We start from the raw sequence: 15,442 nt of genomic DNA, 5'->3' as shown, positions 1-15,442 counted from the left end.
ATGCTGAGTAAAGGTATGGACCGACTTCCAAGTGGCAGCCTTGCATATTTCTGCCAAAGGGACATTTCTCATCAAGGCTGCAGTGGCTGCCTTCCCTCTAGTAGAGTGGGCTTTTGGCCTACCACCAAGGGATTTGTTCGCTAACTGATAACATAACATTATACATGAAACAATCCACCTGGATAAAGATTGCTTAGACGTGCCCAGCCCTGTTCTAACTGGGCCATAGTTAACAAAGAGCTGTTGTGATTTACGTAAGCATTTTGTCCTGTCCAAGTAAAATTTAAAAACCCTCTTTACATCCAGAGAGTGCAGAGTTCTCTCAGCAGGAGTAGTTGGATTTTGAAAGAAAGTTGGTAATGAAATGGTTTGGTTCACATGAAAGTCGGAGACGACTTTTGGTAAAAAATTTGGATGAGTCCTCATTACCACTTTCGCAGAATGAAAAACCGTGTAGGGTTCTTGAGCGCAAAGGGCCTGTATTTCGCTAACCCTACGCGCTGAAGTGATTGCCACCAGAAAAGCAGTTTTCCATGTGAGATGCTGAAGTGATGCCTTATGTATTGGCTCGAATGGAGGCAGCATCAGACGCGATAGGACAACATTCAGTTCCCATGGAGGAGAAGGCTTTCTAACGGGAGGAAAAACCTTTTTTAAACCTTCCAGGAAGTCCTTAATAATTGGAATCCGAAAAAAGGAAGTTTGTGAAGGGCTCTTTCTGTATGCCGTTACAGCCGCCAAGTGTACCTTTATTGATGACAGTTGTAAGCCCGATTTTGCCAAACTTAGCAAGTATGGCAGGATAGATGCCTCTCCACAAGATACTGGGTCTGTGTTGTTGTCTAAACACCACACACAGAATCTCTTCCACTTGCTTGCATAAGCCGATCGTGTGGAAGGGCGCTTTGCTTCTTTCAGGATTTCCATACAGTCCTGAGGTAGGTTCAAGTGTCCATATTGCACTAGCTCAGGAGCCATGCTGCCAAACTCAACGATGAGGTTGGGATGTGATATCTGCCCTCTGAACTTTGTGAGCAGGTCCGGACGATAAGGCAGTCTGATGTGTGGTTTGAGCGATCGGTGCAGAAGGTCTGGAAACCACCATTGGCGTGGCCATTCCGGAGCAATTAGTATCATTTTGGACTGAGCATTGGATAACTTCTGGAGGACCGCCGGAATCAGGGGAAGCGGTGGAAAGGCGTAAAGAAATGCTCCTGACCAGCTTATCCACAGGGCATTCCTCAGTGTCCCTGGATGGTAATATCTGGAGGCGAAGTTTTGGCATTTTTTTTTTCTGGGGTTGCGAATAGGTCTATAGAGGGGGTACCCCATAGTGCGAAAATGGAACGAACGACGTTGTCGTGTAGAACCCATTTGTGGTTCTCGTCCATTACGCGACTGAGGGCATCCGCTTGAACATTCTGGATGCCAGGCAGGTGAGTTGCCACTAGCGACAGGTTCCTGGCTAGAAGCCAATGCCAGATTGTCTGAGCCTCTCTGGATAAAATCCTGGACCTGGTGCCTCCTTGTTTGTTCACGTAGTACATAGTGGCCACGTTGTCCGTCTGGAGAAGGAGAGTTTCCGCTCTCAGAGAGGGAAGGAAGGCTTTGAGCGCAAGGTGGACTGCGCGAAGTTCCAGCAGGTTGATATGATAGAGACTCTCTCTCCGTGACCACTTGCCTTGGACTTGAAGATGTTCCATGTGCGCTCCCCATCCGAGCAGTGACGCATCTTTTACGATGGTTTGAGCTGGAGGCTGTTGTTGGAACGGAATCCCCACCAAGAGATTGCTGGGTAAACACCACCACTTGAGGGACTGTAGGGCGTGGGGAGAAAGGAGGACTTTGTTCTCCCAATCGTCCATCAGTTGACACCACTGATCCTCCAGGTTTTCCTGTAATGGTCTCATATGGAGGCGAGCATTGGGAACGAGATGGATACAAGACGCCATCGAGCCCAGTAGAGAAGCTATTACTTTTGCAGTGGTCTGTGGAGTTTCCTGCAGTTGTTTGCACTTTTGGAGAATCGATAATCGTTGTTCCTCCGAAGGAAACACCTTTCCTAGATTGGTATCTATAATGGCCCCTAAGTAATGCAACCTCTGAACAGGTGTTGCTGTGGATTTCAGGAGATTGACTTGAAGACCGAGCTTCTGCAACACCTGTAGAGTCCATTTGAAATGTTGTTGCGCCTCTAGATAACTGGAGGCCTTTATGAGCCAATCGTCTAGATAGGGGTAGACAAATATTCGATGTTTCCTCAAGTGGGCGGCTACCACCGCCATGCATTTGGAAAAAGTTCTCGGCGCTGATTTGAGGCCGAAGGGCAGAACCGCAAATTGGTAATGACGTTTTCCGACGGTGAACCTTAGGAATTTTCGATGTTTCTTGGTCACCGGAATATGAAAGTAAGCGTCGCAAAGGTCTATTGCACAGAGCCAGTCGCCCTGACGAAGATGTGGGTAAATTTGGTGCAAGGATAGCATCCTGAATTTCTCTTTGCGAATCCACTTGTTTGCTGTCCTTAGATCTAAAATGGGACGAAACTCTTGCTTGTCTTTTTTGGGCCCAAGGAAATACCTCGAATAAATCCCCTTCCCTTGCTGGCTGATAGGAACGGGTTCTTTGGCTCTTTTTTGTAATAGAATTGTGACTTCTAACTGAAGAGCTTCGAGGTGGTGGCTGGCTGTTTTGGGTGGAACAGATGGTGGAGGACTGGTGAATCTGAGAGCGTAACCATGTCTCACAATATTCAATACCCAGGCGTCTGATGTGATGTGTAGCCACTCGTCCAGATGATTTGAGATACTTCCCCCTACCGGAGTGGATAACGGAGGAGGGGGAAGCGAAGATTCAGGGCTTAGACGTGGGAGCCTGTCGAGTTGTCTGAGTTTGAGGTGTTGAACGACCCCTTGTCGACCTTCGTTGTGTGGAGAAGCCCCTTTGATGCTGCTGCTGTTGCTGTTGCTGTTGCTGGGGGCGTGAAGACATCCAGTGTGGAGTCTGATACCTGTGGGTGAACAGTCTTCGTTGATATGGACGGAATACCTTTCGTTGTTCTTTCGGTCGTTCCATGCCTACCGCTTTCAGGGTATCCAGCTCAGACTTCATTCTGGCCATCTCGTCATCGGCATGAGAACCGAACAAAGTGGAGCCTGAGAAAGGTAAATTTTGTATTCTCTGCTGTGCTTCTGGTTTAAGAGATGTAAGTCACAACCATGCATGTCTTCTGAGTGCTATTCCGTGAGCATAGTTATGTGCGAATAGTACCGAAGAATCCGCCGCAGCACTTATTACTTGGTTAGAAACCATGGCTCCCTCGCCCACGACCTCCAGGAAATCTTCCCTTTTGTCCTTAGGAAGATGTTCCGCAAACTGCAGTATAGAGTCCCAGAGGGCCCGATCGTATCTCCCTAATAAAGCAGTGGCGCTGGCTGCTTTCATCGTGATGGCTGCAGTAGAGCATACTTTTCGTCCTGCAGCATCAATCTTTCTGCTCTCTTTATCTGGAGGTGAAGAGGAAGACGGTGATGTAGAATGCAATTTCTTTGCCGCTACTATAACCACCGAGTCCGGTACTGGGTCCGACCTCAAGAATAGAGGATCTTGTTCTGGTGGACGATATTTCTTAATAAGTCTAGAAGGAGCAGACTTCGTTGCGGCCGGTGTAAGAAAAATATCCATTGCCGGTTCAATAAGACCCGGAACCAGTGGAAGCAAAGGTCTCGAAGATGTCCTGTGATGTAAGGTCTCGAAGATTACTGACGTTGATGGGGCCGGTACCGCCAGCGGGACATTCAGTTTGGTTGCCCCTCGCACTAAGACCTCCTGGAATGTATTCACATCATCTATGGGGACACTCTCGGGGACGGTGAGTCCGATAGGGTTGGAGAGTAGTCCCGTGTAGACGAAGAAGAATGTCTATGATGTGAATGCTGAAATCTCTGTCGTGATTCATGACGATGGTGCCGAGAGGAAGATGAACGTCTAGAGGAATGTCCAGAACGCCTTACAGATCGCGTTGGAGTCCTCAGAACAGACTCTGAAGGAGGAGCCGGAAGAGGAGCCGTAGGTGTTACAGGTGTCTGCGGCAACGGTGACTGTCGAGGAGAGAGTTGTGGAGACGCTGGAAGCAGGATGAGTGAGGCCGAGGATTCCGACGTTGTATAAACCCTTCTAGGTCTCTTTGATTGTCGCCTCGACGTCGACACACTCCTCGACGTCGAAGTGCGGTGACGGCGAGTGCCTCTTGACGATTCCTCTCGCCGTTGAGAACCTCTCGACGACGACCCTCGACGTCGCTGTGGTGACGGCGAACGTCTCCGACGGCGAGCACTCTCCCTCGATGTCGATCGTCCTCGCCGTGTCGACGGCGAGCCGGACTCAGATCTCCTCGACGTGGAACGTCCTCGGCGTGTCGACGGCGACCCAGATCCTTTCGACGGCGAGTGTCCACGCCGTCTCGACGGCGAAATAGTTGTCGACGGCCAACTATGTCTCTTCCTCGTTTTTGAGCAGGTCTGGTAGGAGTTATGGAGGAAACAGGTTGAGCCCTGGTAGAAGACTGACCTTCTCCTCACTCTGTGGTAGAATGACCACTTTTTCTCCTGTCCTCTCTCGCCTGAAGTTGGATTTTCTCCCGATCACGAAGAGTTCTTCTGGAGAAAGTTTTACAGATGTCACACGCGTCCGGTTTGTGGCTGGATGGAAGACAAATAATACAGACCCGATGTGGATCTGTTTTAGCCTTTTTTCTGCCACAAGAAGGACATTTGTCAAAAAGTGAAGGCATTTCTAAACTAGAAAAACCTCAAAATTCTGTCAGAATTTAACAGAAAAAAGTAGGAAATGATCACTCAATGTTAAAAACGTCGAGTGAAATTAAAATTCAAAATATTTTTAATGAATTTCTGTCACAAAAAGGCTTTGTGAGGTAGAGCTCAATGCTTCAGGGTCCTGTCAGAAAGGAGCCGGAAAAAAGAACTGAGGCAACTGCCTTTTGCTGTGCATGATGGGAAACAGGAAGACTTTACTTTCTTAAAGGCACAGCTCTATTTACATTCTGTATAATGGCAGCCTATGGGCTACACTGCCCTGCATTGTTTTATTCTCATGAGAGGTGTAAATAGAATATGAGAATGTATTTGTTATTACATTTCTAGAATAAATAGATGTTTAAACGTGAATTTACACTACAACTGTTTTTTCTTTTTATCAATTTGGCCTGTGTAGCTGTTCACATAGGCTGCACATTGTTATTCTTAAGTGTTTTTTGACAGACCTTTTTTCAAAGGGCTGGTATTTGCACTTAAGAATATACTTCACATCAGTGCTCCGGGGTCCCCGCAGGCGCGCGGAACTATTCAGTGCTTATGACTATACATGGAAATCCCCTACGAGAGAAACAAAGTTGCAGTAGGAGCCCTCCTACTGGTTGCAGTACTGCTTCCGGTTCCAACGAAGAACAGTAGCGGTTCCGGTGTCCAGGTTGCAAAAGTGTCTTGCAGAGGACACTTGCAGACGGTTCCTGAAGTCTTGCAGACGAATCTGGGGTCTCACCCTTAAGTAACGCAGGAAGGGGGTTGGACACTAACTGCAATGACCCACCTATCAGAGGGGTCAGGGAGGTCACCCAGCAGGACTAACCAGTCAGATGCTCACAGGGGCCTCTGATCATCTTATTTCCAAGATGGCAGGATTATGTGGCCACCTGGCAGAGCTCTGTACACCTCCCTAGGGGAGGTGCTGGACATGGGGGTGGTCACTCCTCTGTCCTTTGTGTAGTTTCGCACCAGAGCAGGAACCAGGGGTTCTTGTACTGGTACAAACCAGTTTATGCAGGAAGGGCACCAAATGTGCCCTTCAAAGAAGTCTGGTGGCGCTCAGAAGCACCCCCCACCCATACCAGAGACATCAATTTGTAAGGAAGATTTGGAGGGGGAGGGTGGTCACACCTCTATGATATTGGAAATCCTTTGTTCTGCCTTCCCCTGCCCACTCTGCAGCAGGGGGGCAAAACAGTGTCTGAGGTCTTCAGCAGTACAGGCTGGCATGCAAGCCCCGAGCAAGGCTGTACAGGCAGACATGGGGGATCCCCTAGGGAACCCCCAACGTACATGGTATTGTACAACTAACATTGGAAAATCGGTGTAGTTGCATGATTCCAACTGGTTTGTTACCAAACATGCCTAGGTTCGGAGAAGCCATTATGTAGTTTGCCCACTCGTGTTGACCAGTGACCACTACATACCTTAAGATGGCTTCCCCGCACATACGAAGCCCAGGGAATGGATTCTGGAGTTTGTAGGTTCAACTTTGCTTCTGCAGGGGTGCCATCACACTTAGAACCATGCACCCTGCCCTTGGGCTAAAGGGCCTACCTTAGGGGTGACTTAAAGAGTCAGAATGCAGTAATCATGATATAAGGCAACCCTTATATCTAGGGTGAAAGGTGCATGCACCATTTCACGCAGGCTGAAGTGGCAGGCCTGCAGTTAAAGTTTGCATAGGCCCTCATGGGTGGCACAATACATGCTGCAGGCCATGGGGGACCCCTGGTGTACCAATGCCTTGAGTGCCTAAGTACCATATGCTAGGGTCTTACATGGGTGCACCAGTATGCCAATTGTAGGGTGTAAAAGTTACCTTACAACAAAATTCAGGGTAGATAGAACTGGCCCTGTGGTCTTGGTTAGCAGAATCCCAGTTTACAACAGTCTAAACACACTGACACCTGGCAAAAAGTGGGGGTAACTATGTCAGAAAGGTGCTACTTTCCTACACTGATGACTTGGAGTTGGACAAAGAGGACTTAGGGCTCCAGGAGTGGTCCTACGACCTTTCCCTTGATTGGGACAGAGACCTCCTAGGAGTCACCTGCCGGGTCACTAACGGCTAAAGGGACCGCTCCCTTAAAGCGTCCGTTGCCATGGTCCTGCAGTCTGAGCATGACTTGGAGTCGTGGTCATACTCGAGACACCGCAAACAGGCCAAATGTAGGTCTGTAACCGACGTGGCATGGTGACAGGCGCCACGCGGTTTAAAACCTGTCTTCCTCCAGGACATCCTCGACACACCAGGAGGTAATACCCCAAAAAAGAATTCGAGGAAATGTAAAAAATAAATCTGTAGAAATACCCAGAGGGGTAGCTTTTCTCCAGATCTGCACTAACTGGTGCAGAAAGAAAAGAACTAAAATCAGCGTGTCGAGGTGGCGCCTATATAGGGGACCATGATGTCACTTCTGGCACGGATGGTGCCATTGCATGGGGCCAATCAATGCACCTACCAGCATATAGGGGCACTACTCACAAAAATCTACCAGATCCAGTCTGACGCCTGGGAGTCAAGGCATCTGAGACTAGATGCCAGTATCAGATAGGTGAGTGCAGCTGTGTGGAAGAATGTTCAATAAAAATGCATATCCAGGACGTTAATTTATTATCATGGTGGATTCCACACTCTATAATTTGTAAACCTATGTCTTTATGTGACTAACAAAAAATAGGTGTGCACAGATTTGCCATGTATTACTTTCCTGGTCCCCTGGAGGCGAAGTTGCAACTTGATGTTTCTTGAAATCCTGCACATTTCCTCTAATGTACACTTGGGCCTAAACTGCAAATGAACCACTCATCAGTGGTGTTCCTATTAGCAGTATTTCAAAACATGTCTATTAAACATATTTGCCTGACGGAATCTCCAATCTTAACCTGATTTTGTTTTAGAGTGCCCATGTTCATATTAACCAGATTTGTTTGGCTAGACAAATGAGACACATTATGTTCTAATCCCTAAAGTAAGATGTCATTCAGATCAGAAAAATTGTTTTATTTTCAGGAAAATATATTTACCTTCCAACCAGGAGGTTGGCTCAGGGAGATTAATGTTCTCCACTGACAGGTGCGGTGATCTGAAGAGCAGGAATCTGATTTCTTGCAAGGCTGGCCCAGTCTTAAGTAATTCCCAGTGGGTATATTTAATACCATGGAATTGGGTTCTAGTAGCACCTGTGATTTAAAGGGCTTAGAAACACCAGAATTGCCGTAGTGAGCCTGGGCGGCAAGATGGCTGCCTGCACAGGCTCTCACGACCTTTGCCGTTAACCCCGGAGATCCACCAAAGGCCACTGGAACCAAATCCTAGGGAAAACTGTGGTGCATCAGAAGGTTGTAAAACAATTGCTGCAGTTTGACCTGAGTGACGCGACAGTAGTGCTAAAATGCACTGTCTCCTTTGACTCTGCTCAGCCCTGGTGTGTGCGTGTTTGGATGCTAGATGGGTTGGACGTAATATTAGCAGAGGGAAGAGACGAGCAGAACAGTCTGCAGGAACACAGAGTTTCTCTGTGGCACAGATTCTGAGAGCAAGAGGGGCTCGACCACAGCATGTTGGGCCTGATGGAAGGGCCTTTGATGATCCGGGATGAGGAGTCCTGTCCGTCCTGGAGTACCCTGGACCACACGAGTTATAATGGCAGTCAGGCCAGGTAAGCTTGAAGGATTTTAGCTATATCCTATGATAGTTCGGTAGTTACTCACTGCTGCAGCATCCAAACCAGATTTATTTAAATTGGAACAATGATACCTGATTTGAGGTCATGAGACACAGAACGAAAAGTGAGGTAAGTATTGAGGATAGGAAGGAAAAGGGTAGAACAAATGTTACTAAGTTGGCAGAAGTAACATCTTTGGGATGACGTCCAGAGGCGATCCGGATTTGCATTGACAGACTAATCTATTAGGACTGTAAATAAAACTGGCTGAAAGTCCGACCAATTTAGGAATCCATCTTGCAGGGGGAAAAGTGGTGTATCCTTGGCACTGATAAAGTGGGAGGGGAATATGATGGGAGTGTAGTTATATCACGAATGTTGGACATTTTATCAACAAAGTAACTAGTTGATTTCAGCGGTGCTGGGAAGGCAGGGTCTTGGAGGAGAACAGATTCTTAAATTTCCACCCTGCAAAACCAGTGTTAAAAGAAAGTGATAGCTGGCACAATTATGCCCCTAGTATGAGAGATACTCCCACAACTAACTTATGAATCTCCAGAGTGTAGTGACCTTTAACAGTTTTCTTTGTGGAAGTGCTCATCCCTCCTTCCTCTGTGCCTCCAACTCTTAAGATATGTTACCCCATTTTGTTTCATTTACTCAATACACCTCCTATTGCATGCTTGTTAGCAGGCTTTCTTTAGAGTCTGTATTCTCTGTACGCTTCTGTGTATGTCGCATCTCAGAGTGTCCCCCAGGTGATTAGTACTTGTGATGATTCATTGTGACATCTCATATAGCACTTTGTCTGATTTCCAACTCTCCTAGTGTCTACAATGCTTACACAAAACTCTTGCCTTCATTATTTTCCTATACACTGCAATTCAGATTCTTACTTCAACCTATCATTGTGTGGCCATTTTTGTGACTCACACAATGATGTCCTTCTCAGGCTTCTCACCCTTTCTGCATTTCTTTGTATTTTTTTTAACCACATTTACCTCTTAAGTTTAAGATCCTTCCCATAATGTTCCCACATGAGTGCAAGATTCTCCCTTGACTCCCTGCAGTGTGCCTGTTTCTCACCTGCCCTTAACGTCGCCATTCATTATCTAATTTTATCTGATGTTGTTCCTTGAACTAACATTTTTTTTGCTGCTAAGTATGTTTATCATGTACCAGACAGATTCTCTGTCTGTACTATCAATCCTATTGCTATAAATGGGCATATAACCAACCTTGGGCCGGATGCAGAAAGGTGTCTCAGACACCTTCTGCGACTCGTTATGGGGTCGCAAAGACCCATCTCATCAATATTCATGAGGTGGGTCGCAGTTTGCGACCCCATAGTGAGTCCCTACACTCACAGGGATGGTGGCCTGCTGGAGACAGCAGACCTCCATGTCTGTGACTGCTTTGTAAATAAAGCAGTTTTTTTTCCTTCATTTTGCAGCCCGTTTTCCTTAAAGGAAAACGAGCTGCAAAATGAAAACTAAACCGAAACCATTTGGTTTCGTTTTTTTCAGAGTAGGCAGTGGTCCATAGTACCACTGCCTGCTCTGATATATTTTTTTTTTTTTCGGCATTCACAAAGGGGAAGGGGTCCCATGGGGACCCCTTCCCTTTTGCGAATGAGTTACCACCAGTGTGACACTGGTGGTAACTGGGAGTTGGTTTGCGACCGCATTCGCGGTCACAAAGCAACTCTGAATTGTGATGCGGTCGCAAATAGGAAGGGAACACCCCTTCCTATTTGCGAGTCGCATTTTGGGAATGAGCATCGCGTTCGGCCGTTTGCATGCCGCAAACTGCGATTTTTGCAGTTTGCGACATGCAAACGGCTTTGTACATCTGGCCCCTTGTTCCTTGAATCTCAACTCACCAAGAGACTCAGTCAAATAGTGCCACTATCTGGGAGGGCAGATTCTTTGTGTTTGCGAGAATCCCAATGTGCAGGATGCCACAGGAGGAACATTTTAAAACAAGGTACTTTTTGGGAATTATTTTTAAAGGATTAAGCATGTTAGAAGAATCTATAAATAACAATACAATAAATTCAATGCACACCGTCTGTAAAACAGTATACGGTATTATTGACTAGAGGTCTCAAAATCGAGAAGCTAGACTACTCAACAAGTAGCAGGCATAATTTATGACGAACAAAGGTCTGAGCAATTCTGTACAGTTATTTATTTGCCTTTATACTGTTTAAAGTGCCAACGCGCATGAAAAAGGAAAATATATAAATGATAAATAAATCTAAGATTATGAAAAGAATTGCGCAGGGCTAACCATAGAGTCTCTCCAGATGTGCAGGCTGCTTCTTGTACTCTTCTAGCAACTGGTCAGCCTCTTCTAGAATAGCTCGGTACTCTGGAATGAGGAAGTCTGAGTTACCTTCATGGACTTGCAGCTCCTTTTGGACGAAAAAATAAAAATAAAAAATACAGTTTAAGGACACCCATGTAACCCAGCAAGCAAGTTGAAATGTTTCTCAAGAGTTTCTAGCGCTAAATGAAAAAATGATATAATTGGAGAATTGGAATAAAATCATCCTCCAAGCAAATGCTCAACACGAACCTCTAGCTACAATATAAGGTAATACCATATTTATTTCAAAGCACAATTCCAAAGTGATAAACCACAAAGCAGTAGCAGAAAATAGTGTGAAAATCGGCCAGTATACTATAAATATTTTCTTTGCAAACTCTAACAGTGAATATATAATATAATATAATTTAATTTGCGGGGCCGAAATACAAGGATTTATGATCTGATTTACTGTATCACAAAGGCATTTGGTAAACAAAACGTACATGAGGGTTTCATGATGCTTGATGATGTGGCATACAGGCTAGAAACATGTAAACGAAATAAAAATAATCTCTCAAAAGAGCAGGTCAGCAGGAGCTCAAGCCGACTGAAGTGCATTATGATCAAACTAGTAACTATAAAACAATGCACTCAGCAGCCCTTATTGCAGATGGCCAGTGACAACTAGGGCATACACACCACAAGTGCAGCTAAAACCGGAAGAAACGAGACTGTATTTAATGTGTGGAGGAAGAAAGGACACACAGCAAAGGGAGTTCCGACAATTGGGATGGGGGATGCACCTCCGTATGAGGTTAAGCGCCTGTGTGCTCCCCTTTTAAATCACTCTGACAGAATACCAAGTAATTATATTTCATGGACAAAAAAAGTAAAAAGAGGCTTACTTCAGACTGCGGGTAAAGCCTGGGTGGATGTGCTACTTTGCCAGCACACTCCTTTAAGCCAGTTCGGGCGCGCCGAGAGTCCTCTCCTATGCGCAATCAATGAGGACGGCTACAATGATGCTAGGATCCAGTTTCCTCACGAAGCACTAAGAGTTACAGGCTCCTGTGGGTGATCCCGTTTATAAGGGCTTAAGAGCCTAAATCTGACAGGTCAATTGTTACATCCAGCAGTACTACACTATATAAAGCAAACCCTTAGAGTCCCGCATACAGTGTACTGCTTCTATAAAAGGCTGAGAAAAAGTATAGGAGTAAAACGATGCTGCTGTTAGACATCCAGGTATTTAGACAGAATATCGGAAACACAAATATCGTGGGGCAGAATATCGTGTCAAAAATATCGAGGACAAAAATATTGGGAAGGTAAGTTTCTATAGGCAAGTACAGTTTTACTATATATAGCTCCACCTGTATGTACCTTGATGATATATATATATATATATCTTCAAGGTACGTAGATGTGGAGATAGGAATAAGTCAATACTTACTTATTTGTACTTACCTTCTCGATATTTTGGTCCTCAATATTCTGTCCACACTATATTTGCGTTTCCGATATTCTGTTAGTGATCCAGACATCCAAAGGTCAATACAATAGGTTATTCAGTCTCCAAGCAGATGCCCTTTCTGACAAGCTTGGGAATAAGTTGTCTGTAGGATATTATTTTAGGGCTCTGGTCTGAAGGGTGGTTAATGGCAAATAACCCTGTCCCTCGATGCAGCAAAGCAAATGGTGTCTTAATTAGCGAAGGCCTTTACTAGCTCACGACTTTGCCCTTCTGCTGGAACAAGATCCAGCCACATTCCTGAAGCTTGTATAGCATATGCAAGCTGATGTTGAGGACTTCTCTACTGCCTTTTTAGATGATTTACCTGTCTTCGGCAACATATGGAAAAAGCACCTGAGGCACTCCAAAAATGTTTAGTCACAAAAGGCTAAAATGACCAAAACGGCAACAAAGTGCCAGACTGGTCAGCATTCTGTGGTCATTCTTGCTTATAGGTCAGGCAGTGGCAGAATCAGACTCCTGAGACCCAAAGTCCACGTTATGCTGGACTGTTAGGTACCACAACTGAAAGAAAACAAAGTAAGACCTAGAAAATGTCCCATTACAGCAACTTTGTGGCTTATTATGGGGGCCATAGTGTCCAGATTTAAAGCCCCCCCGAACTCAAAGAACTGGTTCAAGAAGATTATGTGGACAGAAGGCATTTAAAGATCTAAAGTTGCAGCTCTCGCTGATTGGACGCATTGCTAATGTGAAGATGATGGTTCTCCCGAAAATTTTGTACCTGTTTGTAAACGTCCCACTTCCACTCACGAAGAGTTTTTTGCGGCGCCTCCGCTCTGTTATACTCCGACTGGTCTGGGCGGGCAGTCAGCCCCGTATTTCATGGGAGAGGCTGACGCTACCTTTTGAGCTGGGAGGGCTTGCTGCCCCTGACTTGGAGCTTTATTACAACTGTGCGCAGGCGCACTTCGCATATTACTGGTTGCGCCCAATTCGGTACTTGCTGCATTTGGTGCCTGAAAGTGACACGGTCTGGCCGGATGGCTTGGTGCGCGTGCTTGGGCACCCGACTCGACCTCACTCTCGGGGTGTGGATACAGTGACATGTACCGCCGGGGGGTTGACGCAGAGTTCGAGAGTGGGTACTCCATTTGCTCCCTCGTTGCCTGTTCTGGCTGTTGCGGACGCTCAGATGTTCCGCGATGGGGGCATACGGGAATTCCTTAGGGGGGGGCTAGCTTAACTGAGCTGGGCGATTGGTTCGCGGATGGCCATTTATTGTCTCCCAGTGAGGCGTTGGGCGGAGAACGGGTCACGTCGTTGCAACGGATGTACGCGTTGCGGGTTTGTGCTATGCTTCGAGCCCGGTTTCCTGGTCTCCCGGAGGTTCCGCCGGAGTGCTGTGTGCTGGAGGTGTTGTGTTGTGCGCAGTCCCCACTCAAACTGGTTACCAAATTGTATAACTGTATGCAGGAGCAGTGGGGTGCACTTGGAGTGTCTTCCAGGGCTTGTTGGGAGGGGGATGTGGGAGAGCCCATCACAGAAGAGACGTGGCGGAGTTGCTGTGCGCACATGAGAGTGCTGTCCCCGAATTATAGGCTGCGGTTGCTGCACTTTAAGTTCTTGCACCGCTTATATTACACGCCTAGTGGGCTCTGCTCTATGGGTCTGCAAGCGGATACACGCTGCGAGAGATGTCGTGCCCCGGACTCTGGTTTTTTGCATCTTGCATGGGAGTGCGCGGAGATACATGCTTTCTGGGTGGAAGTCGTGCGCATAATAACTGAGGTGACGGGTTCGGAGATACCGGTTTCCCCCAAAGTTGCGCTGCCTGGTTGTGTGAATGAGATTGACGGAGCTCACAAAAGGCTGGTAGGCCTGCTTCTTCTGCTGGCTAAGCGCAGATTTGCTATGTGCTGGGGCAGGGGACGCGTTCCTCGTGGCTCTGAATGGTTACGGGACGCTGCCTTTTGTCAAGACCAGCTGATGATCTTTTGGGAGCTTTCACCTGAGGGCTCTCGGCCGAAGGACATTTGGGCTCCTTTGCATGCTTACCTGGCGTCTTTGAATGGGAAAGGCGAGTGATGTGTGTTGGCTCGCATTTTGGATGTTACTTTCTCATCTCCCCCGCTTGGAAAGTGTTGAGCGCTTATTTGCTAACGGTTGGGCACTGTTGTGCGCGTACTCTGCCTGCCTTACTTTTCTTGTTCTTTTTCTGTTATTAGTTTTGGCCTCATGATATTCGCTGAATGGCCTCTCTCCTGGACTTATTGTCTGGACTGTATAGCCGAGTAGGCTGATGGACTGCTGATGCGAACTGTCTAAATTCAGGTTGCTTACGAGGCTGAACTTGGGACTTACTAAATAGAGTTTACATTATGTCAGGGGAGGGATGCACTTCTGTATAATCTGGATTTGCACGGGTGGGCCTTCTTTGTGGTTCTTGTTGTGTATTTGCAATCGTTAATAAATAATTTAAAAAAAAAAGATCTAAAGTTGGCTTTAAAGCCCCATTACTGAAAGCTTCTAATTATTTTTTTTTTCCAAACCAATGCTTGAAAATGCACCAGCTCAACTCAAAGAGGAGGATAAGATGCACCCAGTGGCCTTCATCAGTCACAAACCTTTCTCCAGGTAACAGTAAGGGGCTAGAATTCAGAAGGAGTACTCTACCACTGGTGCCACTTTTATGGCTCACGGCATTTAATGTTTAATTGTTTGAAGTAAAATTCACAGTCCAAAGGGACTACAATCACCACAAACCGCTCAAGGATATGAATGGCAAATCTCAGTAGAGGATACCTTTACAGACTGTGCTGCCCAGCGAGCCATGATATCCGTGCATTCTCTTTAGCCTGCATAATGATCATCACCAGAGACTGGATATTGCTAGGCTGTGGAGCTGCAACAATGATTTCTGGGCAGCCTGCACCCTCCCAACCTGCCTATCCCAAAACCAGAGGTTTGGACTTCTGTTGTTGGCAAATGGACATGAGGATTCTGGAAATGCTAAATCATCTTTCTAGGTGCTACGGTACTGTAGTTTTATTGTTTTGAACCTATAGGTCGGGCCCCAACAAAAAAGTCAATTTCCCATTAAGGATTGATGTAGCCAGGTGATTCGCTGTGTGCCTCTTTTCAGATAGGTGCTCAGTATG

General features: G+C 46.4%; 1 protein-coding gene across 1 annotated transcript in view; it reads right to left on the bottom strand.

Annotated features, from left to right (window-relative positions):
- Nucleotides 1-15,442, bottom strand: part of BBS7 (Bardet-Biedl syndrome 7) — a 426,240-nt gene that overhangs the window by 27,088 nt on the left and 383,710 nt on the right. Inside the window, exon 18 of the mRNA XM_069242537.1 lies at nucleotides 10,787-10,910. Within this exon, the coding sequence (XP_069098638.1) occupies nucleotides 10,787-10,910 (124 nt within the window). The remainder of the gene's footprint in view (nucleotides 1-10,786; nucleotides 10,911-15,442) is intronic.

This window comes from Pleurodeles waltl, chromosome 1_2, assembly GCF_031143425.1.
Source record: "Pleurodeles waltl isolate 20211129_DDA chromosome 1_2, aPleWal1.hap1.20221129, whole genome shotgun sequence".
NCBI classification, from domain to species: Eukaryota; Metazoa; Chordata; class Amphibia; order Caudata; family Salamandridae; genus Pleurodeles; species Pleurodeles waltl.
This window is presented reverse-complemented; position numbering and strand designations above follow the sequence as displayed.